At 55.8% G+C, this 23775-nt stretch overlaps 3 protein-coding genes across 4 annotated transcripts; 1 reads left to right on the top strand and 2 right to left on the bottom strand.

Annotated features, from left to right (window-relative positions):
- Positions 1 to 3443: 3443 nt before the first annotated feature.
- Positions 3444 to 8018, bottom strand: AMH (anti-Mullerian hormone). Its single transcript, XM_034070979.1, has 5 exons — positions 7445 to 8018; positions 6451 to 6623; positions 5761 to 5884; positions 5421 to 5610; positions 3444 to 5290 (listed from the first exon to the last, which is right to left on the bottom strand). Exons 1-5 carry the CDS (start codon positions 8016 to 8018, stop codon positions 4375 to 4377), a joined length of 1977 nt encoding a protein of 658 aa, XP_033926870.1. The 3' UTR covers positions 3444 to 4374.
- Positions 8019 to 10180: 2162 nt separating this feature from the next.
- SF3A2 (splicing factor 3a subunit 2) lies at positions 10181 to 16460 on the bottom strand. 2 transcript variants are annotated; one of them, XM_034070780.1, is made up of 9 exons: positions 16414 to 16460; positions 15200 to 15365; positions 14639 to 14710; positions 14273 to 14319; positions 13522 to 13631; positions 12366 to 12415; positions 11914 to 12054; positions 11340 to 11408; positions 10181 to 10660 (listed from the first exon to the last, which is right to left on the bottom strand). In XM_034070780.1, exons 2-9 carry the CDS (start codon positions 15323 to 15325, stop codon positions 10328 to 10330), a joined length of 948 nt encoding a protein of 315 aa, XP_033926671.1. In that variant the 5' UTR covers positions 15326 to 15365; positions 16414 to 16460; the 3' UTR covers positions 10181 to 10327. The 2 variants fall into 2 exon arrangements, with proteins under 2 accessions (XP_033926671.1, XP_033926672.1); XM_034070781.1 differs by having other exon boundaries at positions 16391 to 16437.
- A 22-nt stretch (positions 16461 to 16482) lies between these two features.
- Positions 16483 to 23566, top strand: PLEKHJ1 (pleckstrin homology domain containing J1). The gene is made up of 6 exons (XM_005141529.4): positions 16483 to 16622; positions 17044 to 17111; positions 18599 to 18665; positions 20091 to 20181; positions 20376 to 20439; positions 21028 to 23566. Exons 1-6 carry the CDS (start codon positions 16529 to 16531, stop codon positions 21091 to 21093), a joined length of 450 nt encoding a protein of 149 aa, XP_005141586.4. The 5' UTR covers positions 16483 to 16528; the 3' UTR covers positions 21094 to 23566.
- Positions 23567 to 23775: the final 209 nt, after the last annotated feature.

The raw sequence follows: 23775 nt of genomic DNA, 5'->3' as shown, positions 1-23775 counted from the left end.
TAAAACCCCAACCCTAACCCTAAACCCTAACCCTAAACCCCAACCCTAAACCCCAACCCTAACCCACCGCAGAGGCCTGGGGATGCTCTGGTTTTCTCTCCCATCTAGAAAGAGCCCCAAGAGCCATCCCTGAGCTTCGTGGGTGACTTGAGGTCCTCTTTGAGGTCTGGGTACTCCATGGTACCTGGAGCTTGTCCTGCTCTCTAGGCTATGGCCTGAGCTGCCTCCAGCCTCCAGCCACATGTTTCCAGGGTGTCTGTGGGATCTTTGTCCCCTCTGTGCTCCTTGGCAGGGGCTTTCACCACCCCTGTGGCTGCAGCTCCCTTGGGGTATCCAGGACGGTGACGTTTCAGGCTGCCCAGTGCTCCCCTTGCACCCCGACCACGCCACGATGGCCAAGGGGCATTTTGCTGTCTTCCTAAACCTCTCTCCATGTGTTTCCTGTCTCACCACGGCCAGGATGTCCCCACTCTGCAGGCTAACCCTAACCCTAACCCCAACCCCAAACCCACCTCCTATTGAGCCACACTGTGCTTGTCTTTAACAGATGCTGATGCGCTGGTGAGCAGTGACGGGGAGAGCAGCAGAGCCCATGTAAGTGCACAGTGCCCCGGGGCTGGGGGGGGAGCACTGTCCCACAGCACCATTCAGGAGGGCTCTGCAGCACATCCCGCTGTCACTGAAGGCTGCATCCTTCAGTTGTCATTGCACTGATCCCTGCCCCTGGCAGCTCTCCCTTATGACAGCAGCCAGCCTGGCCACCAGAGCCCCGGTCCCCAGGCAGCACCAAACAGACCCCAGCCCATCACACGCTCCCTGTTCTCCCCATGTCCCCCATCCCACCTGGCCATGTGCTTGCTTTCCCCTTGGGGGCCCTGTGATGCTCTGGCACCCCCAGCCACGCTCACAGCCCTCCCCGCAGGGGCTAGAGGAGGCAAGGACCCGGCTTGGTGTCTCTGAGCAGGATCTGGACCAGCCTGAGCTGAGCATGCCCGAGCCAGCATCGCTTGGCGTGGACAAGAAGCGGGCAGAGAAGGTGGGAGCCAAAGGCAGCGCTGCCAGCCCTGCAGGTAGGTGTGCAGGAAAGCCCTTCTCTGCCCCACATGTCAGCCTGGCCCCATGGCCACAGTGGGATCAACTCCTCCTCCTCTCTGCCCTGCCCCAATCTGCTCCTGGTGGGGGAGCAGCAGAGGCAGGAGCATGGGCAGAGGTATCCCCGCTTGAGCCCCAGGATGCTGTGACACTGCCAGGGCCCAAGTGCTGGGGATTCAGCCCCATCACCCCTTTTTCCCCACCTCTGCAGTGCAAACCCCTTTCTGTGCTGGTCTCTGCAGCTATGGGCTGTGCAGGAGCACATTAAGAGCCCTTCCCACCGCACAGCTCAGAGCCCTTTCCTGCTTCCCAGCCCTCCCAGTAACTGCTTTTCCCTGTGGTCCCAGTCCCCAAGAGCCTCCCCGTGCAGAGGAAGGTGGAGTCCCCCAGCCTGGACCCGGCGGAGGAGCCACTCCTCTGGGAAGGGCTCACCCTCAACAAGTGCATCCTCGTGGCCTCTGTCGTTGCCCTGCTCAGCGTCACCTTCCAGGTGCTCCAAGGTGAGCTGGGAGCAGGATGGAGGGGGACGGGTGCTCGGGCCCTGCTGCCACCTCCTCTCTGCTCCCTTCCAGCTCCATGCTCCAGGGAGGCCGTCAGCCGCGGCAGGCAGGACCCACCACCACCTCCTCCCCTTCACGGTGAGCTCGGATGCTCTGTGCTGCCTTCATCCCCTGCATCCCGCTGAGATGGGGCCGTGTCCCAGGGTGGGGGACACCCAAACAGCCCCATCCCCTGCTGATGGGGACCTGTCCTGCTCCCCTCACAGAGGTGGTCACCACCAAGGAAGAAGAGGTCCAGGAAGTGGTGACTGCCCAACCTATCCAGCCGGAGAGCAGCATGTTGGAGCATGATGATGGTGACGATGACGGTGATGATGACAGTGATGCTGACAGCAACCTGGTATGGGGCTGGGCTGGGGGGGGTGAGCATCTTTAGACCCCTCCCAGGGAGGGTAGGGAGCATCTCATCCCCATGGGGAACCATGGAGCGGGGTCCCTGTTCCTTGGGCTGCGTCACCAGTGCCTGGTCCCCTCTGTTCCACCCCAGGGAGAGCCCTGGATCTTCAAGAAGTGGTTTGGCCGCTCAGTACCAGGGGATGAGGAGGAGGAGGAGGATGAGCATAAGGAGGAGGATGAGCATAAGGAAGAGGTTGAGCATAAGGAAGAAGATGAGCATAAGGTTGAGGATGAGCATAAAGATAAGAATGAGGCTGAGCACAAAGATGAGGATGAGCATCAGGATGAGGATGAAGAGCCCACAGAGGAGCCCACGGATGTGCCTGAGGTGACCCCAGCTGTGACAGAGCTGAAGAAGAGCAGGGAGAAGAAGCTGGAGAAGAAAGAGGAGAGGGCCCGGGAGGCCCATGCGGAGCGGAGCAGCCGCAGGGAGGCACGAGCCAAGGACCGGGCACAGGGGGACAGGCCCAGCAGAGCCCCCAGGACCCACCGGGAACCGGAGCAGCAGCCCCAGAGGAAGCGGGGCCGGGAGGGGAGGGAGGGCAGGAGGGAGCGGGATGAGCCCAGGAGGGAGGGATGGAGGGGACGCCCCGGCCGGGAGGGCCCAAAGCGGGACTGGAAGCAGCAGAAGGGCAGGAAGCCATGGGAGGATGGCCCAGCCCGGCCCAGGGAGGGCAAGAGACGCGACTGAGGCCGGGGCAACCGAGGGGCTCCGTGATGCTGAATGCAGTGGGATCCGAGCCTGGCAGTGCCACCCTGCGGCTCCCTGCTCTCCAGAGCCCCCTGGGCACTGGCAGCAGGTCCAGGCTCACCCCACAGCAGGTCCAGGCTCACCCCACAGCAGGGAGCCCGGCTCAGCCTCCTGGGGACTTTGAGCCCCCCTGGATTAGATGCACAAATGCAACCAGAAAGGACCGGGGAAGGAGCTTCTCTTCCTCCTCTCCCTCCCTGGCCTTGGTGCAGCTTCTCCATCCCGCCCCAAATCTCTCTTGCAGCCCATTTTCCCTCCTGGTCCTGAGGCATCAGGACCGCACCATGGGCACAGGGACCCCAGTGAACACAGTTTGTCTCCAGACCGTGTAGCTCTTAGGGAATGCTTTTATTCAAAGCAAATCAAGAGAGAAATCCCATTCTGGGTGAAGGAGCCATCCTCAGAGAGGTGCCAGAGGAGCAATCACCTCACCAGGCCCTGGTGCTGTCGCTGCAGGGTGGCACGAAGCTCTGCTGGGAGAAACCAGGGCTGGAGAGCCCATCACCGGGGGTCCCTTCAGGCCTTGCCTTCACAGAGTCGCTTTTAGGAACGAAACACAAGTGCAATATCCCGCAGCGCTGTAGCAGCTACAGGAGACGTTCAGAGCCCCGGCCCGCGGCAGGATTAAGGATGTGCTAAATCAGTGCAGGTTAAAATAAACTGTTTTCATTTTTAATAAGGTGTGGTGTTTAAAACAAGAACAAATCAAACAAGGGAAGCTCTCGTTGATGGTTGTGTTTGTGTGTTCTCTGTGAGCCCCATCCCTGATGTACAGGGGCTTGGGGCTAACTCAGGTCCCTGCATGGGCTGCAGGATGGGGCCGGTTGCAGCACTGGAGGGGATGACCAAGGCTTCGGAGCCTTGGACAGCCCCGTGCTGGCGGAGCTGGGAAGATGATCTGGGAGCAGCCGGGCTCTCGGGGACGTGGAGCAGGTGCTTTGGCAGCCGCTTGTGCCTGCTCCCATTAATGGTGTGAGAGGCAGGAGGAGTAACGGGATCGCTGCCTCCCTCACCCCAGAACGGGGTCAGGGCAGAGCCCCGGGTCTCCACCAGCGCCTCCCTGTGGCCCCAGGGCACACAGGGATGAATCCCAGGTAAAGGCTGGTCTCTGTTGAGGGGATTTTGCCTCTTGTTCTGTTTTTGCAGGTGGAGCTTAAGCAAGGGCTTAGTGATGGGGCCAGAGGATGCTGCAAAGGGAGGGGGGCTTTGAGGAAGCAGCAACTGCCCTTGCCCAGGTGCTACAGGAACACAAGGCAAGGGATAAATAAGCATAATCCTGGCTGGCCCGGCCAAGCTCTACCCTCGCCTGATGACCTGCATCCAGCCCAAACCCCACTATGGAGTCAGAGCCACACTGCAGCACGGCAGCTGGGGCATCCCCGGCATCAGGAGCAGGCACAGGGCACGCCAGGCTGCAGCGGGACCAGCACAGCCACAGCTGACCCCACAACCAGAGCAACACAAAAGAGCTAAACCATGGGGAAAGGACGCGCAGGGAGCTCCCATCTCGGTCAGAAGCAGCTCCCGATCTGCGAAGGCAAACGGGGAACAGGCTGAGGGCGAGGGGGGTGCCTCTTATCGACAGCCGCACTCCTCCGCCACCATGTTGGGGAACTTGCGGACCTCCAGCCCCTCCGCCGAGAGGCTGATGATGAGCTGGTCCGAGTAGCGGACGGGCACGCAGCAGGGAGCGCGCTGCAGCGGGGAGCCGCGCTCCTGCATGCCCAGCAGCAGCACCGTGTGCGAGGAGTAGCTGTGAACGCGGGTGGACAGGGGCAGCCTGCAGGGCCCCTCGCAGTTGTTGGCCGCGTACACGGTGGGCATGACGATGAACTTGCGGTCGCGGAGGTCGATGGTCAGCTCCTGCAGGCGGCAGTGGGACTGGTGCCGAGCGCTGCGGTTCTGCCGCTGCACCCTCCGTTGCTCCTGCCAGCGGACCCGCACCGTCTGCAGCGCCTTCAGCAGCAGCAGGGCGTGCAGCTTCCCCGAGCCGGGGGGGTGCTCCCTGCCCGCACCCTCACCCGGCCCCGGGGGGTAGTAGCAGAGGCTCAGGAGGTGCTGGAAAAGGCCCATGTTAGCCTGGAAAGCCGGGATGTGCTGCAGCTCCTGGATCAGCGCTTCCAGCTTGCCCATCAGCAGCTGCAGCACGGTCCCCTCCGGCTGCCAGTCCCCCAAGTGCTGCTCCAGCACGGCCCCGCTGTCCTGGGGGAAAAGCAGCACCGAGGGCTCCTCCGACTGCACCAGGCGCTCCAGCGCTGCGTCCTCGGACAGGTTGAGCAGCTGGTGCGGGAGGGTCTCCATCACTTGGAAGTCCAGCCAGTGGTGGGAGCTGGGCTGGGCGGGCGGCTCGCTGGAGGGGCTCAGGACCTGCTGGATGAAGCGGGTCAGGATTCCCAGGAACTGGCCGCTGCCGCCAGGCACTGTGGATGAAGCGTTGGCTTGGCTCGGTGCAGTGGGGACCAGCAGCTCCTCGCTCCCGGTCTGGGGTGGGCTGTGAGGAGAGCACAGAAAGGGTCACAGGGTCCCACCAGGCCCTGCCCCATGGTAGAGGGAATGGGGCTGCTCCTCCCCCCCCCCCCCCCCCGGCTTGCAGCCCCATGGCTGCAGTGAGTGTCCCAGACCTGAGCTGTGGGTATGGAGCCACGTCCACCACCCCATCTGCAGAGAGGTAGGAAGAGGGAGCCAAAGCCGCTTCCTCCTCCTCCTGCTGTGCCTTGGCCAGCAGGAGCAGCACGGGGGTCATCCTGGTGAAGCACTTGTCATCGGAGCCGAAGAGGAGCTGCTGGGCCTCTGCAGGGGGCAGGGGGGCACCTGGTGGGGAGAAGAGCGGTGAGGACCACGGTCCTGGGTCCCCCATATATCCCCACAGCCCATCATGAACCGGGCTTGGGCACATCCCAGGACACAGAGGGCACAGATTCAGCTGTGTCCCCTCCCACCATGGGGGTCCCGTGTCCCTACCTCCCTCTCCGCGCTGCCTGAGGGCCAGGGACGCCTTGAAGCGGAGGTGCTCGCTGGTGCGGGTGACCGATGCCACGGCGGCTCCCAGCGCCAGGTACCGGGTGTCCCCGCCGAGGCAGAGGCTCTGAGCGGCGGCGGAAGGCGCAGGGGTGAAACATGGGGGGGAGCCGAGGGACTCCTCCCTCTCCCCCCCGCTGGTGGCCCCGGAGCGTTGGGGAGCCCCGGAGGGAGCTGCGGGGCCGGGGAGCGAGGACGGGAGCGGCTGAGAGCCGGGGCACGTCGGGGGAGCAGCTCCATCTGCAGGCACGGATGGGCCCCGACGGGAGGGAGGGAGCGGCGCTGGGAGGGGTGGAAAAGGGCCTGGGAGGGGATGGAAAAGGGGCTGGAAGGGGGTGGGAGAAGAGGGGGGAAGGATGGAAAAGTGACAGGGAGGGTACGGCAATGAACTGGGGAAAGTACTCGGGAGGGGCAAACAGACTGGGAGGGGATGGAAAAGGGACCGGGAGAGAATGGCAAAGGGAGTGGAAGGGGATGGCAAAGGGAGGCAGGAGGCGGGGATGGAAAAGAAGTTGAAGGGGATGGCAAAGGGTTTGGAAGGGGATGGTGCTGGTGCTGGTGCTGGCCCAGCAGAGCCGAGTCCCCCCTCCCTTCTCTCCCTTCCCCTCTCCCGGCCGGAGCCCCGGCACCCACCTGCTCCGTCGCGAGCCCCGTGCCCGTGGCCAGCAGCTGCTCGCGGTGCCGGGGCCGCTGCCGGGGGCTCAGGTAGAAGAGCAGCACCGCGAAGCGCAGGGCTCCGAGCGACCGGGCCACCTCCGGCTGGAAAGCCAGCGTGAACCAGAGCTGCGCCGGGGCTCCCCACTGCACTGCAAGGGAGAGCCAGGGCTGAACCGGGGGGAAGGGGCGTTGGGAACAAGCACCGGCCCGTGTGGTGGCCGCAGCATCCGAGGCAGGAGCTGATGGGGTGGAGGCACGCAGCAAAGCTGTGCTGTGACTCTGTGGTTGGGTGAAATCCCCGTTCCCAGCTTCAGGAGGTGTCAGCAGGGGCTGCCCCGCTCCCAGGGTGGCTCTGGCAGATTTTCATGGGCAGATCCCCATGGAAATCTCTTCTCCTGTAGCATCTCTCGTTGCCTGCGGACACTGTGGCCACTGGTAGCCAGCAGTGCTGCCTGGGGAAGAGCCACTTCCCAGCTGCCTGGTTTGGGTGTAAGGCTGAAGCTCCAAGAGCCAGCCCAAGTGAGACCAGCTGGGGACACAGCACAGCAGGAGCAGCCAGCACTGCCTCTGACCCCCTCCTCTCTTTCCTCAATCAGAGTCCTGACCTGCATGAGAAACACCTGTGATCCCAAAAGCATAGAAGCCACCAAGACCATGGCCCAGGGGCACTGGTGACAGGCAGGGACACAGTCAGCATCACTACTAAAGCTTCTTATAAAAGGGACCCAGGAAGACACAGAATCACAGAATAGTTTGGGTTAGAAAGGACCTTAAAGATCATTTAGTTCCACCACACCCCCCACCACAAGCAGGAGCACCTTCCATGAGACATTACTGTATTCACTGCTTATAAAAGGAACACAACCCCACACGTATAATTTAGTGCCTAAATCCCTGATTCAGGGCAAGCAAACAGCATCAGCCTCCCCAGGCCCTGCTCTCAGCCCCAGTGCAGCGGTCTCCCACCAACCTTCCTCCAGATGCAGCACGAGGAAGCGATCCTGCCCCGGCTCCAGCAGGTGTGCATGGATGTGCTTCAAGGGATGGAGAGCAGCACCCGCCTCCCTGCCCAGGCACAGCCCGAAGGTCTCCAGAGAGCTCTGGTCCCAGCTGCTGTGTTGTCTCAGGCGCTTGATGAAACTGCTTTCGTAGTGGGTGAGAACCCCCACCACGTCCAGATGCCCCCGGCTTAGCCCATCCTGGTCCATTGTCACCCTGCACACCGGCCCTTCCAGCCCCCCGAGCGGCCAAGGGTGCAGGCTGGAGCTGGTGCCCCCATCCTCAGCCACCTCCTGGAGGCACTTGAGCCCTGGGTCAGGCTGTGAGAAGGGGGCAGCAGCAGCAGCCAGCCTTGGGCTGCCCACCTGGGAACTTGCATTTTCTCTCTTTCTCTCCTCCGCTCCGAGTCCCAGCTCCTCCGGCAGACTCGCCTCCATTTGGTCAACTGGGAAAAGCCTTTCTCTTGTGCCCCCCTTTCTTGGAAGTGCTGCAGAGGGAAGCAACAGCACCAGGCACAGCCAAAGCAGCCTCAGAGCAGCCTTCATGGTCCCGCTTCAGCTACTCCAGCGCAGTCAGAGCCGCTCACACACATCCAGAACACTGGGGCAGGAGGGGAGGACAGCATCTCCCTTTTAAAAGGCAGTGGCCTTGAGTTGACAATGCACAACGCAGCTCCCTTGAGAAACTCAAAGTGCTGGAGAAGAGGGAGGGATGCTTCAAAGAAACCTTTTTGTTCTATTTTTGGGTTTGCATCCATATTGGAAATGTAAACAAAAAAAAGAGGAAAGCTGTTTCTCTTACTTGTAGGGATGCACGTCCTTGACTTCAGATGCTTCCTAAAGGAGGATGGATGTCTAGACCTGGATCTTCTTGGGGACTGGCACACAGCATTCCCATCAGCAGTGAAACACCAGGAGGGAAGAATTAACCAGGAGAAGGGGGATAGAGACAGAGAATGGGCAGAAACTAAGTACATGCATGGAAAGTGTTCTCTCTTCATTGGTACCTCACATGCTGCAGGTTAGAGGCTGCCCAGGCTGCTTCAGCCTCTGAAGGAGAACCTCACAGTGTGCAGCAGCACCCTGACGACTTTGAAGACTTTAGAGTTGACTTCTAAAGCCTCACAATACACCTCTTACAAGGACTTTTCCCTCCCTGATATGCCAATGCTAACCTTAACGGTTAAGGTTACCCACACAACCTACTTAACCCACCCCAGGGAAACAGGATCCCCCCAGGGTATCCCTTTTGGCAGCTGAGAGCAGCAGGACATGTACCTGCCGGACAGGCCCAACACATGCCCAGAGCCTTCCTGGGCTTCCCAAGACTTTGTAGTTCGGAGCTCAGCACATCACAAACAGACCATGCAGCTGAAGTGGACAGGGCCAAAAGGCACCCAGCACAAGGAGAAGGCAGCCCCCTCCTCTGCAGGACCTGTGACAGGGGACACGTGCCTGGCAAAGGGGGGGACCTGCACAAGCCCATTCAAACACCAGGCCAGCTCAGCTCCAGCCATAGAGCATCCAGCACGGTGGTGAAGCCAGCAAGGACTGGATGCACTGGGTGGGACTGGGCAGGACCTGTGTGAGGCCAGAAGAGATAAAGACTTTGATTTCCCATCAAAGGGGCACATGGTGGTAGGACTTTGGCAAGCTCAGCTTCCCCTAGGCCTGTGACCTGAGCCAGGCACTGGCCAAGGGCACAGACAGGCCAAGCAGCCCAGTCCCCAGTGCTGCTGCTCCCCACTGAGCACTTGGGTCCTGCTCCAGTGACCCCCCCACTTCAGTGAAATGGATCCTGGAAGAGACAGAGAGGAAAAACCTCACAAATTCTACTTTTAAATGGCAACCAAATGGTTGCTTGAAGGAAACATCAGGAATAAACAAAACCAGAGAGCAAAAACTTGTCAAAACCAGTCTGCCAGTGGGAGATTTTACATGTACAGTAAAAACCACACGTGGCAGCAAGTGCTTCATAGCGGTACAGACATTTAATGGATTACAATCATAAACTAAGATTTAATATCACTGCAGTTCTTTGACTAAACATTCCCAGAGATCCCCAGCACCACCACGAACCAGAGCACTGACACTTCGTGAAGCTGTGTTTGGTGTGATAACTCCAGCAAGCTGCAGCTGCGTTCCGGAAGGGTGGAATCTGGCTTCAATTGAGATCTTGTCTGGTGCTTTTCAAGGACTCCCAAGAAGCAATCCAAATGGACTGCCTCGGTGGAGCAGCTTCCAGCTTGTAGCTGGTAACACCTGAGTGCTCTGGCACCAGGAGGAGAGAGGCAGCTTCCAAAGGCAGCAGGAGCAGTGCTCTTCCGACTGCAACTGGAATCCCACAGGAAGACAGAACTGGATGTAGAAAATTCTGCCACTCAGCCCACCACTGCAATCAGTGGTGACCCAGGCACGCAATCCTGCCCATCTGCCTGGGACAAGTCTCCCCATCACTGAACAAGCAGCTCAATAAATGACTTCAACTGATTCACTGGCTGGGAATTTCTGGGATACACATCCAGTCACAGCTGTGCTGAGGCTGATGTGGCTTTTCAGTCAGGAGGCAAAGTGCCTTGAGATTTCCAGTTCTTTGTCTCTTCTTTGGAGAATTTCCAACACGAAACCAGACTGGGAATGTTTGACCTAAGGGCTAAAGGAAGTGAACCCATGGCAATATTTTAACCAAAACACAGGAAAACAGAAAGGAAAATTGAAAAGCTTTTAATGAACCTACGGGATTTAGTCAAATTCACAGGTGTACAAACCTGAAAGAGGTCTCTCAATCAGTCATGATCTGCATATAAAAAGAGAGGGGCTGGAGGAATCCAGCAGGACTGAGTCCAGAAGGGGCTTCAGTTGGAGGGAGGCGGAGGGGGGATAGTGCCCGGCCCCTCTGTGGGGAGCGGTGGCCTCATCATGGGTGGCAGAGGAGCAGGAGGGGGTACACCGGGGGCCGGTGGCAACTGCGGTGGCACTGGAGGCGGTGGCACCGGTCCAGAAGGAGGCATTGGAGGCAGAGTCATGCCTCCTGGAGGAGGGGGTGGCATGGAGTCAGGCAGAGGCGGCCGCGGGGGCAAGCCGTTCATCAGTGGAGGTGGAGGAGGCCGCTTCACAGTAGGGGGCCCTGGAGGGAGGTTTGGAGGAGCTGGGGGCTTCTCCATCTTGAAGTGGAATTGAAGGAAGAACTGGGGAGAGGAGGAAGGCAGGAGAGGGAACAATTAATCCTCAAGACAGCTTTGTGCCACCACACACGACAGCTGCCTCTGTCTCCAGGAACACAGCTCGCATCTCTCCTGGCTTGGTAGCTGCACAGACCACAGTCACTATTCTACCCTGGCAGCATTCCTGACTTGTACTGGTCTTGTCTAGCACTTAACTCCTCTGAAACATGTTCTCAGCACTAAGCTCTCCATGATGGGTCAGTATCCCCCACTCTGCATCTGGCTCCCATCAGTACATCCAGAACACAGGCTCACCACAGACCTGCAGCCAGTAGCCACACAGTGGGCACGGTGTTACATGTTTACGCACCCTTCTGCTGCTGCTGGCAGCAACCAAGGATCTGCCTCCCTGGTTCAGTTCTCACAAAGACTCCTCTGTCAGGAGGAGTCACTGCACAGCTGCATTCATAGCATCAGAGAATAGTTTGGGTTGGAAGGAACCTTAAAGCACTCCCTGCCACAGGCAGGGACACCTTCCACTAGAGCACGTTGCTCCAAGCCCCTTTCAACCTGGCCTAGAAGGAATGAAGATTTAAGCATCAAAGCCAGCACAGATGTAACTGATGCACACTATTCCTACATCACCTTTCCCCCCAAGCTGCTCTGCCATCCCTCTTCAACCTTTTTGCACTGCTCCAGTTACCTGTTTGGTTTCTCTGTTCCAGTGAGTCCAAAACTTTCCTTCTGCTTTGTCAATTTCTCTGCTTGGCACCTGCAGCAAAAAAGAACAAGGACCTACTATTAGCACCACCAGCTTAGCTCAATGGCCCCTTTTAGCCCCAGAGCCTGCAAGATAAGCACAGTTATTCCAGGCCTTTGTGAGATGTGCTAGTCTCGGATGTTATTAGATAGAGACGGGGGCAGGAAAGAATTAAGTTACATCCCTATCGGTCAAGGACAAGTGTGTTGGCAAAAACCTCTCTCTCAACATCTGCACAAAGGCTGAGGAGCAAAGACCAGGCAGCTCCTTTCCGTGCTGAGAATTCAACAGCTCCCCAGAGCTCAGCACACAGCCTAATTCTCGTGCCAGAGTCCTCCACCAACTCTCAGTAGGGTTTAATAACTTCCAGTCATGTCTTCTTGACCCCCCTCTCCATTCCATTAACCCCCTGCAGGCTAGAACAGAAGTCAGTCGACAATAATGGTCACTGGGAATTAATGCCTTGAAAAAGATAAGAAGGGAACTTCCCCAACAATAAATTAATCCCAAATCTTACCTTGAAAGCTATGGTTTCATAGGGCTCTGCTGCCATCAAAAGGTATTGCCAGCGTCTGTCAGGGGGCTCAATCCTCTGCTCATAGGCTGACATGAACCGGTGACGAGGCATGATACTTTCTGCAATCTCTGGATAATCAATCTGTTGGGATGTTGTTGCGGCATTAAGGAGATGTCCAGGACAGAACATTCCCTTTCCGCCCCACCTTTGTACAAAACAAAATCCCTCAACTGTGAAGCATATTGAGAGATCGGTTCCAAACAGATGCCACCAAAGGAAACAGCCTGACAGTGACAACGTGAATTTGCCTGACACAATCAGCACCAGAGCATCAGCAGATAAGGCCTGGTTTTTTAATCATTAGTAATTTCATGAAGCTTGCCATGAACTGCTTGTTCAGCAGCACTTTTATTCAGATAATCCTGACACCAAGAATTTAACAGTGCCCTTACCTGGAAGAGAAGGCTCTGCTGGCCTGTTTCTGGGTCTCTCTGTTTGGTCACTGTAAAGAAAAGAAGAAAGTTCAGTGAACAAAGCAGGGTTAGAGCAACATTATTTCTGCCCCACGAAACACACAAAGCTTTCAGCAACAAGATATTACAACATTTTTCTCCCATTTATCAAACAAAATGCTACATTGTTTTTAACCAAAGTCATTACTGTGCTCAGTTTTAGGCCCCTCATCACAAGAAAAAGACACTGAGCTGATGGAGCAGGTCCAACAATGCTGTAGTGTCTGGAGCACAAGTCTGATGAGGAATGGCTAAGGGAACTGGGTTTGTTCAGCCTGGAGAAAAGGAGACTCAGGGGGAGACCATCTCACTCCCTACAACTACCTGAAAGGGGGTTGTAGTGAGGTGGGGTTGGTCATTTCTCCCAGGTAACAAATGATAGGACAAAAGGAAATGACCTTAAGCTGTGCCAGGGAAAGTTTAGACTGGATATCGGGAACACTTTCTTCACTGAAAGGGATGTCAAGCACTGGAACAAACTGCCCAGGGAAGAGGTGGCATCACTGTCGCTGGAGGTGTTTAAAAGACGTGTAGATGTGGTACTTAGGCACATGGTTTAGTGGTGGCACCGGCTGTGTTAGGTTAATGGTCATTTCCAACCTTCATGATTCTGTGATTCTACTAAGGATCCCTACTGAAATTCAGCTGCTGAAGGGCAAACACTGTGCACTGCACAACAAAGCTGGGAGGTAAAGAAGCCAAGTTTTGCACTGAAGGCCAAACCAAAACAATGAGGAGTTCAGAGAAAACACCTGAGCTATACATGCAAAGAGTGATTTATGAGCATTACTGAATGATAGTACAGCACAGTAAAACGAGAAGAGAGATTGAAACATCATTATCTGCTGCATGATTTCTACTAAGAGCTGACTGAGACATACCAATCTATTATTAAAATGGTTCTCACTCAACTGTCAGCAATGCAGAGATGTTCCATGGCAATTTCAACAATAGACATCAGGAGATAAGCCCATATCTTATTCATAGCCAGAACTGCTCAGAACACTAATGAATAATTCACATCCCCAGCAGTGCACTTCATCAGCTCGAGCAGACATTGGGTGCCTGTCACAACAGACACCCCCCCCCAACAAACCTTTATAGCCTGGTCTTCCAATTTTCACAAATTTCTTCACTTCCACTTTGACCTTTTCTGGTGCAGGCTGGGCAGGGGCCTCCTTGGCCTCCTTGGCAGCTCGGCGGGCCCTGCAGAGTGATTTGACACATGCCAAATTGAAAAGGTTAGCCCCACTTGTTTCTAAAGGATGCACTAGGAGCAGCTTGAACCCTTTCCTGTGGAAGATTCAGTGCTTCACAGAAAGCATGCCAGGAAAACCTGCTATTTCTCTTCCACATGCACCACTACAGGCCACTTGCACCCATGCCCCCCCTGCCTAAAGGCTGTCATCTCATCTATTTTATCTTCCCCAAGCTGACCTTGGATTTGAGAAGACTTCTTGAAACATAAAAGAAAACCACACAAGCTACTCATCCAAACCAAAGCAAACTTTGAATTTCTTCAAATAAAGCTTACAAACTTCTCCCAGCCTGTATTCACAAAACCAGATCCTTCTAACCAGACTCAGATAATTTGCCTTTAAAACTCTTTCTCCCCCTTCCTTCAGAAATCCCACAACTGGCTTTGAACTTGAGCTCAAAATGGAGCTTGTCATGTTTTGGAGCAGATCTAGGCTGTCCCCCCTGGCTAATGCCAGGCTGTTCCCTAGGAAACAAGCACAGTGAAAGAACATTCAGCCACAGTGTGCTACTGGATAATGGAGGTGAAGATCTTAAGTTTTAAAGTGCTTCAGTAATGGGGAATAAAGCTACAGGGGAGAACAACTTACAGATTGGTCTGATGCTTCTTCCCCTGGGTATGGGCTAAGTAACTTCCCTGCAATAAAAAGCAAGGAATAAGAAAGTTAAATGAAAGCACATCCTACACTGAGAGATACTTGTCACAGAGGAGAGACAGCATCACACATTGACAAGGGTATTTTAATCCTTAGCAGAGAAGGAATCTTAACTCAAAAATGAGATTGCTCTCAACTGCTGAACTGTCATGAACACTCAGGCTTAGCACAAACAAGCCACCACCCCCCGGCATCTCCTCAGCACTCAGCCATCAGGCACATCCCAGGTTCTTGCACCTGAAGCTGTATTATCCTGAAGTCCCTGCTGCCAAGACACAGCCAGGCAGCCTCTCAGCTCACCTCATTGTTGTGCAGCGTCAGGCAGAGCTTGCATTCATAAGAGCCCAAGTGATTTTTCATAAAATAAGGGTCCTAAGAAGAGAATTGTTCAAAAGTTACAAGCAAAATACATGGCAAAACAAGAGGATAACCAAAATATTGACAACCTTTTTCTGCACTGGAAGAACTGGATTCATGGATTTAAATTACCACCACAATACTGCTTTGGGACTATGAAAACACAGTTCTTAACTGGTGACAGCATACCCAACTGCAGGCAGGAAACGGCAAAATACCAACCAGTCCTGAGAAGGCTGAACATCTTAGAGTACCAGCAGCCTGAACACAAAGTGCTGGCCCCTCTGTGATCAGCCCCATCACAAGTGCTCCTCATTCAACTCCCACATTACCAGAAACAGAAATACTTCATTCCAAGCCACAACCCTCCACTAAATCTCCTACCCTCCAAGCTATTTCACTCAGGCAAAGCCCTAAATGTTTCCACAGAGCTGGATAGGTCATTCCTGCAGGACAGGAGCCCCGTCTCTTTTCTCTCCTGCACACACAGAGACCAAGGCTCACCTTGTTGATGTCGATGGTTTCCAAAGCCAGCTGCCGGAGCCTTTCCCTTCGGTCCCGGTTACTTTCTGAGGCAGAGGCTACGCCTCCGCTGCCCGTTTTGCCTCCAGGACGATGTTGAAAATCCATGATGGGAACCTTTTGTGCTTCAGCTACTTATGGAGAAAGTCTGGAAAGATGAGGAAAAGCAATGTGAGTGATAACTAATGCTTTTCTCAACCTGAAGGTCCCCCCACTATTCAGACCCATCAGCAAGGATGGGAGCTGAGCACTCATCACTTGATGCAGTGTTAACCACAGCGGGTCTTGTACCACTGGCTCAGTAAGGAGGGAAGTAAAATGATCCAGAATAACAATGTAATATGGGTTAAATATTAAAGGGGGCACACAAGAAAGCTGAAGAGGGGCTTTGGACAAGGGTAAATGGTAACAGGACAAGGAGGAATGGCTTTAATCTGACAGAGCGGAGACTGAGCTGAGCTCTCAGGCAGAAGCTCTTCCCTGGGAGGGTGCTAAGGCCAAAGCCATCTCCATAGGTTCAAAGCTGCCCCACCACCCCCCAGGCCCCAGAGCCACCCTTGCACAGCCCCAAGGCCTCCAAACCCCCCTCCCCACTGCCCAGCAAGGCCAGGCCCTCTGCGCACTGTCCCCAGTGCCTCCATGGGGCCCCAGAACCCCCTGCCACGTCCCTCCCCTCACAGATGATCCTCCAACCCCCCTTGCAGGGGCAGCAGAGACCCCCGGCCCCTCGGCAGGTGTCAGAGTCCCCCCTGAACACCCCCAGCAAGGGTCAACCCCTCTCAAACACCCCTCAGGCCCTCAGCAAAGGTCTCAGACCCCAAACAAACCCCCCAACCTCACTAGGCCAAAGCCCCACACACCTCAGCAAGGGCTCAAAGCCCCCCACACCTCAGCAAGGGCTCAAAGCCCCCCAACACCCCCCACTGACACCAAAGCCCCCCCGAGCACCCCGCAACACCTCAACAAGGGCTCAAAGCCCCCCAACACCCCTCACTGACACCCAAAGCCCCCCCCAGCACCTCAACAAGGGCTCAACCCCCCCAACACCCCTCATTGACACCCAAAGCCGCCCCCCAGCACCTCAACAAGGGCTCAACCCCCCCAACACCCCTCATTGACACCCAAAGCCGGCCCCCAACACCCCTCCCTGACCCCCAACCCCCCCCCCATTGCCTTCATGCTCCTCAGGCCCGCACCGGCTCTCGCCGCTCCCGCTCCCTCTCCACGCATGCGCGGTGCCCGCTCCGCTTCCGCCGCCGATCGGTTCCGGGGCGGGCGGAGCGGCTCCGGGGCGGCCATGGAGCGCTCGCCATGAGGTACAACGAACGGGAGCTGCTGTCCCTGGCCCGGCAGCCCGCAGAGAAGGCGGCCGAGGTCCTGATGCGGGTGCCCAAGAAGGGCAGCGGTGAGAGGGGGCTGAGGGATCGGGAGGGACACGGAGCACGCACCGGGGGTACCGGAGGTGGGATTGGGGTGTGCGGTTGATGGGGCGGGGGGGGAGGAAGAGGGGCTCTTCCATGGAGTATCCCAATGGATTTCCTTGCGTGCAGCGGTGACACTCGCTCCTTGTGGCCTGGGCGCTCCTTGGAGACCGAGGACTGTGTCCTATGCCAGCCCCAGGCCGGGGGCTGCATCCTGTGCCGGGCAGTGAGGGGTGCTGTGCCTGTCACCCTGCGGGGGGTGTTGAGCAATGGTCTGCACTGGAGCGGGGCTTCCCCATGGGTTTGGTGGGCTCGGAGCCTTGTAGGGATGGAAGGGGCTCCCTCTGCCCCATCGGGGGGAGCGCTCGCCCCTTCTGCCCCTCTCAGCCCTGGTGTTCGTTGCAGTGTTAAAGAAACGCCTCGTCAAGCTCGTTGTCAACTTTCTCTTCTACTTCCGGACGGACGAAGCGGAGGTAGGGATCTGCTGTGGGCTCGTTTGTCTCCATACAGTCCCATTTGGGGTGGAAGGGACCTTAAATCTCCTCCAGCTCCAACCTCTGCCCCGGGCAGGGACCCCTTCCACTGGAGCAGCTGCTCCAAGCCCCTGTGTCCAACCTGGCCTTGAGCACTGCCAGGGATGGGGCAGCCACAGCTCCTCTGGGCACCCTGTAAAGAGCTTCCTCCTTATAAGTAATCTTAATCTGTCCTATAAAAGCTCCTCCCTCTCTCTTCTTTCTCTGTGAATTGATTGCATGGGTTTTGAGCAATGGTGCAATAAGAGGCTGCCAGAGCCAGGACACAGCAGCCACGTTTCCTCTTCCATCAACTCAGTGAGAACTCGTAGGGGTGAGGAGCAGCGCTCCCAGGTGCTGGAAATGAAGCTGTTAAACATACCTGTTTCCCCAGAGCTGCCTAAGGTGGAGTTTGTGATGTGTGTCTGTAGGACTGTGCCCTATCATGCCACACTGTGAGGGGAGGCTGAGAGTTTGCTCTCCTGGGGAAAGCATTAACACTGTTTTGTCTTCCTGTATCAGGAATTCTACATGGACACAATGCTCACTGTTACTGGGATGCTCTGGTGGCCGTACCCTGGCACCATTGGGCCTCTGGGCATGCAGAAGCCCTGCTTGGGTCCAATAAAAAATAGAACTGAGGGATGTGACCTTTGGGTTCTGTTTGCAGCTTTGCCACTGCTGAGATCTGGTGATTTTTAGGGAATCCCTTGATAACTGTTGCTAAAGATTATTTTGTTGGAAAGTGAATGTAAAAGTGCTGTAATGTGTGTGAAGAAGAGTGCTGTGTGCATGCTGGTGCTACAGGCAGGAGCTGGAAAGCTTCTAGTGGTGGTTTTAGGCTTGGTCTATCAGGACCTGTTTGCCTCTCACAGTTTGTTTAGCTTGGACAAAAGAATCTGCTTGTTGTGGGTTGCCTTTGTGGCTTTTATCCCCCTTTGGTTCCCATGTCCTTGCTCCATGCACCAGCGAGCAAATAGCACCTACCCTTTGTCTGTTTATCCTGAGCTGTTCTAGTTCATCACGCACTGTTCTTAACCCCCTGCAAGGCTCCAGGACTGCTGTACCAAGTACAGTGTGAGTTGTTCTGTGTCATGTTAAGTATTTAATCTTTGTTTGATTTACTGAGCAAGGAAATAAATCTTCAGGGTCCTCACATCACAGAAACAATGCTAAGCCAGGGTTGGATGTGAGCAAGCAGAGACGTTACAATACCTCAGTAATGTACACAAAGTGTTCCAGGTAGGGTTAGCACAGTGAAGCATGACTGCAGACACCAAAAGGTTCATTAAAAAACATGGAACATCCATGTCATTGGAGTGAATTACTTTAAGAGTAGCATCAGGTGATGAAACTCACTTAAATGGCCCTCGGCAGACTGGGGGTTCAGACCACTGGTTGTGCTGGTGGACAGCTTGGCTTAATCCTTTTCTCCGGGTCTTTTCCAGCCTATTGGAGCTCTGCTGCTGGAGCACTGCAGGATCACCAAAGAGGAGGAGAACGTCTTCTCAATCAGTGAGTTCTGTCTCTGCATCTCCTTTGTGTTTCCTTTATGGCAATAGTGCTATGTAAAAGGAAAGGTTTTGCTGCTTAGCTCCTGCTTTTCCCTCTCTTTCTGTGGTGACAGTAGGGCCAGTGCTCCTCAGCCTTTTCCTCCTCCTCAGTGCCCCTCAGCCCTTCTCCTCCTCCTCAGCTGCCAGTTACTACTCTGGCATTGCCATCCCCTGTTAGTGTTTTGTTGCTGGCTGAGTGACTTGCGCAGCTGCTTGTGGGGAGAGAAGCAGGAACAAACCAGACCATGGCTCGTGGAAGTCCTTCTCTAGGAGGGGGTGCTGACAGATTGCTGCTTCTGTGCTACTGCATTCATCAAAACAAAAGTCAGCCTCAGCTAAACCATCTGCCGGGCTAATCTAGCACCAGTCCTCCCATCACGCTGTTTGTCCTTGTGTTGATAGCCATGGCTCCAGCTGGCCCGTAGTGTGTCGTCCTTTGTGAGCAGTCTTTCATCCAACAGCTAATCACTGTGTGAGAGGTATGTGGCAGAAATAACAGGATGTTTCTCCAAGGCCATCCCCATATCTTTTGGCCTGGTTGTCAGGCACAGCTGCTTCTCTGTGCAGAGCCTTGTCTCCCCTTTCTCCTGGGAGAGGTGGTGTTCTTGCTGTCTGCAGAGCACCCTCGAGCAGCCTGAACAGGCTGATTTCTCTAAGCACCAGCTCCGAAGTTCCTTAGGTTTGTTGGGAACTGGTGAATGAGGGGTCCTGGAAAAGGAATCGAGTGCAGTTGGGGTCAGGTTGTGTCCCTGCATGGCAGCCCTAAGGGGTCTGGTGCAGTCTGACCCAGTTATTTCCCAGCAGCAGCCTGGATCTCTGTGGACTGTGTACTAAAGAGCAGAGCTCTGAGGACAATGTCATTAATTAGATGCCCTGATTCTGTCTTGGTGAAGAACAGGAGTTGCACAGGGACTTGCTTTTGCTGTGCTTAGTACCAAATTCCCAAAAGCCTCAAGCAAAAACAGGTCAGTGCCTTCTCTGAGTACATTTAACGTCTCGGATAGCTGCCCTCTGCATAGATCACAATTGCTTCCTTGGGGCCATTTTCCACTTGGATCGTTCAAGCTGTGGGGAGCGTTTGCAAGGAGGCTCGGAGCTGCAGTCAGCTCTGGCCATGTTGGTCTGGTTCAGTTCTGAGCTGCTGCTCTCAGTGGAAGAACTTGTTCTTTCCTCTCCCAAGTCTTTGGCTGCTGGCAGAGGCTCAGGACCAGCCAGGAGCCACACAGGGTAAGGGAGAGGGGCCAGAGGCCTGTGCTACCAACTCGGTCACAGATCATCTTGGTTGAACAGAGATGTGAACGGTGGCCTTGCTATTGCTGTGAGAGCACAGTGGGGCACAGGCAGCACTGCCAGGACCTCCCTAAAACCTTTTCCTTGTCTCTGGCAGGTTTCATTGAGGAGCCCGAGAGGAAATACTGCTTCGAATGTGACAGTGAGGAGCAGTGTCAGGAGTGGATTGAGGCACTCAAGCGAGCCAGGTAGGCTGAGCCACCAGTGCCAGGGCTGCCTTGTGTGCTCTGGGCTGTTTGCTTTCTGGGATGGGCTTGTGGTGAACCCAGGGAGGAAAAGTGGTTGTCTCCTCCCAAGCCAGCTTCCCTCTGGCTCTAAATAGCAGCTGAAACTTCACATCCTGTCCTGCTCAGCCTGCCCATGGTCTGTTCCTGTCTTACAGCTATGAGTTCATGAGGAGGAGCTTGATCTTCTACCGGAATGAGATCCAGAAAATGACAGGGAAGGTGAGTGAGTCCCTGGGAGTTGGCTTGTCAGCGATGATGATGGGTTTGGACTGGTGCAGGGCCGGCAGTGGCTGCTGTTGGATATCCTGCACAGGGCTCTTTGCTGCCATGGGTATGAAAGAGATCCTGTAGTAAGCCAGAGCCTGAAGCCGTGATCCCAACAGCCAGACCTGAGTCTTGCCCTGCTCAGCAGCCTGCGTTGTGCCCAGCTCTGTCCCTCTTCCAGTGGTGGAGGGGCCCAAGGTTTGTAGCTGACCCAGTCTGGCCAGAGCTGCCTCTGAACTGATGGGAGTCCCAGCACACGTGGGTCAAGATGCTCTCACACCCCTGCCAGGCTCCTCGGAGCATCCCTGCTCGAGGTGATGGGGGTGGCTGCAGCTCACCTGTGTGCTCCTGCACCAGCGTGGCCTTGAGCCATGCATGGTTGTTCCCTTGTGTCCTCCCCAGGGGCTGCCTGGCTTTCTGCACCAGAAACAGCAGCCAGGGCTGGGCTGGGGAGCATCCAGCCCTGCAGAATGGCTGAGGAATCGTCCTGGCCTTCCCCCTTGTCTGTGTCTCACTGGTGCCTTCCCTCTGCTCTTGCTGCAGGACCCCCTGGAGCAGTATGGGATCTCGGAGGAAGCCCGCTTCCAGCTGGGAGCACGCAGGCAGTAATCCCCTCTCTGGAGCTGCCCTGGGGACAGCAGCAGCAGTTTCCCTGCAGCAGTGACCAAGGGACTTCCTAATTTATTGGCCACACCATTTTGTATGATTTTTTAACACGGAATTCTTTGCACATTCCCACTTAGCCCAGCTCTGGAGGCAGCCAGGCTGCACTGGTGGCATGAGAGCAGAGCTGCAGCACCCGCTGTTCTCTGCTGCTGGGACAGGCCCTGAGCCAGCTCCAGCCCTCCTCTTCCTCCCCTCCTTCTCCTGCAGGGAACTACTCAGCTTTTCTGGCTCGGGATCTTCCTGCAGACTCCAGGGGTTGTTCAGCCCCTGCTGGCAGAGGATGCTCCACCTGATGGCATTTCTGTGCTTGCAGGGTTAACCCTGTCCCATCCACTCCTTCTCATTGAGAAGCCATTCCATGCTCACCAAGCCTGGTGGTCCGGAGGAGCTGGAAGCCTTCCACTACCAACAGGAGAGCTCAGCTGCAGGTGACAGGGGGGTGACATCCCCTGTGTCAAGGCAGCCACCAGCTCCAGCCTCTGGAGTGGTTTTCTTCTTTCTTCCTCCTCTGGGCAGGTTGGTTCAGTTCCTAGAGGCTGGAGGAGCAGAGCATTTGAAAGCAAAGCTGAAAGCACAGGGAGCAGAGAGCAGGCTGAGACCCATGGAGGGGTGCAGGAAGGAAGCCAGGTGGAGGTTTGGAAAGATGGGAACTGCTCCACTTTGGCTGGAGGTTGTGGCTTCAGGCCCTGCAGAAGTTAATCTTGGGGAGCATGTGAGAGCTGAGCAGTTGCTGCAGCATTTGTCCCCTCTGTGAGCATCCGAAGACTGGGACACTGGAAGAGCAGGACACTGTGCCACAGTCATGATGAGCTGCCAGGGAACAGGCGCTGCCATCCCTGGGGCTCTACAGTGAGGTGGTGCCAGGGACCATCCGTCCTCGAGGCTCTGCACCTTCAGCCTGGCTCTGGCTGCGCAAAGGAAAACTGCCCAGGGATGAGGGGTGGAAGGACCCGAGTCCTGGGGCTGCAGGAGACCCAGGTTCCTGATGCCCACAGCAGCAGAGGATGCAGTTGGCAGCAGCTGCCCTGGAACCAGATCAGGAAAAGCCTCCAGGAAGCCCCTGGGAAGCTCCCAGGTGCCATTGTCGGGCCCTTGATGGCAGAAGGGACTAGGGCAGATGCAGCACGAGATGAACTTTGGGGTTCAGCTGCGTAGCAGGAGCACTGCTGCAGCAACCAGCACAGTGTAAGCCAGGGGCAGCCTTGTGCTGTGAGCTGGGCTGGAAGGGAAGTTCTGAGTCTTCCTCTGGCTGGGAATTGATGCTGAAACAAGAGCCTGTATTGCAAGCCTCAGTGACCTGGCCTGCCCTCATCTCGCGCTGCTGGGCACCAGGAGAGTGGCAGATGTCACTGATGCTTTAGATTCAGTCTCAAAGCCAAGGTTTTTCCTTTCCCTCCCCAGATACTCCCTTTCCTTTCAATCATTCCAGGTGCTCGCTCCAGACATTGCCAAAACAAGCCGAGGGGCAGCTGGCCTGCACAATAAGCTGAGGGCATGATGAGGTGGAAGCAGAACCCAGGGCGGTTTTGAAGACAGATGGCATCTCCAGTGGAAGCAGCAGTGAGGGATTAAAGGCAGGAACACAAAGCTTGTGCTTTAGGGAATTGGTGTCCTCAGCTGACTTTTAAAGTGCAATTTAATCCTCACGAGCCTCCTCTGCTTTACCTCAGTGCAGGGGCATGTTCCTGGCATGCTGGTGGGTGCGCAGCAGCTTTACTGTGACAGAACCTGGTCTGGTCACTTGTGAGGACGGATGGGTGGATGCAGCTCCAGCTTCAGCATTGGTTTGCCAGCCAGGAACGCTGCTGCAGCACTGCTTTAGGGGCAGAAACCCAAACTGAGCCCCCCTGGGTTCAGGATCCATGAATTCATCAATGCACAAAGTCAATCCATACATAAACCCTGGGAATTCTGCCCCATTCAATCATTTCCAGCCAGCAAGCGGGCGGCGCAGCAGCAGCAGCTCATACCCTGCTGCCCTCAGGACCAGCCCCTTCTCAACCTTGTGCCTTTCAGCTCCTTTCACCTTCACTGTACCTAAAAATGGGCATTTTATGTTATGGGAACAGTTGGGGGGGCAGGAGAGAATCCCACCCCCATTTAAGAGGTTAATGACATTTCTGACCTGAATGTAAGACAAATGCTGTGAAGCCTTCCATGGGCCCATGGCCAGCCCGATAAGTAACTTGGATCATCTTCCAGCCTCACGTAGGACACTGGGTGAGCTTTCAGGAGGATGATGCTGCCAAGACACGAGATCCACGTCGACTGCTTGTGATTTATGGACACTTGGTCGTTTTTCCTCCTCTGGTCACTGTGCTTTTGTATTGTCAGTGCTGTGTACAGGCTCCCGATGGTGTCCTGAAGCCATTTATCTGTTGTACAGCCACATTTCCAATAAACACTTGTAATCTTGGTGGTTGTCTGAGAAACCAAAACCTTCCCTGGGGATGGGGGCCTGGAGCGAGCTCTGTGCCTAGGGGGCATTGGAACAGGCTGCCCAGGGCAGGGCTGCAGGCACCATCCCTTCAAGTGTGCACACACCATGGAGACGACGCCTCAGTACCATGGGTTAGGGGTGGCCTTGGCACTGCTGGGAAGGGTTGGATTTGATGCATGGCCCCA

This window comes from Melopsittacus undulatus, chromosome 19 (assembly GCF_012275295.1).
Source record: "Melopsittacus undulatus isolate bMelUnd1 chromosome 19, bMelUnd1.mat.Z, whole genome shotgun sequence".
Taxonomy (NCBI): Eukaryota; Metazoa; Chordata; class Aves; order Psittaciformes; family Psittaculidae; genus Melopsittacus; species Melopsittacus undulatus.
Note: the sequence above shows the minus strand (reverse complement) of the source record. Positions and strands in the feature narration are given on the sequence as shown.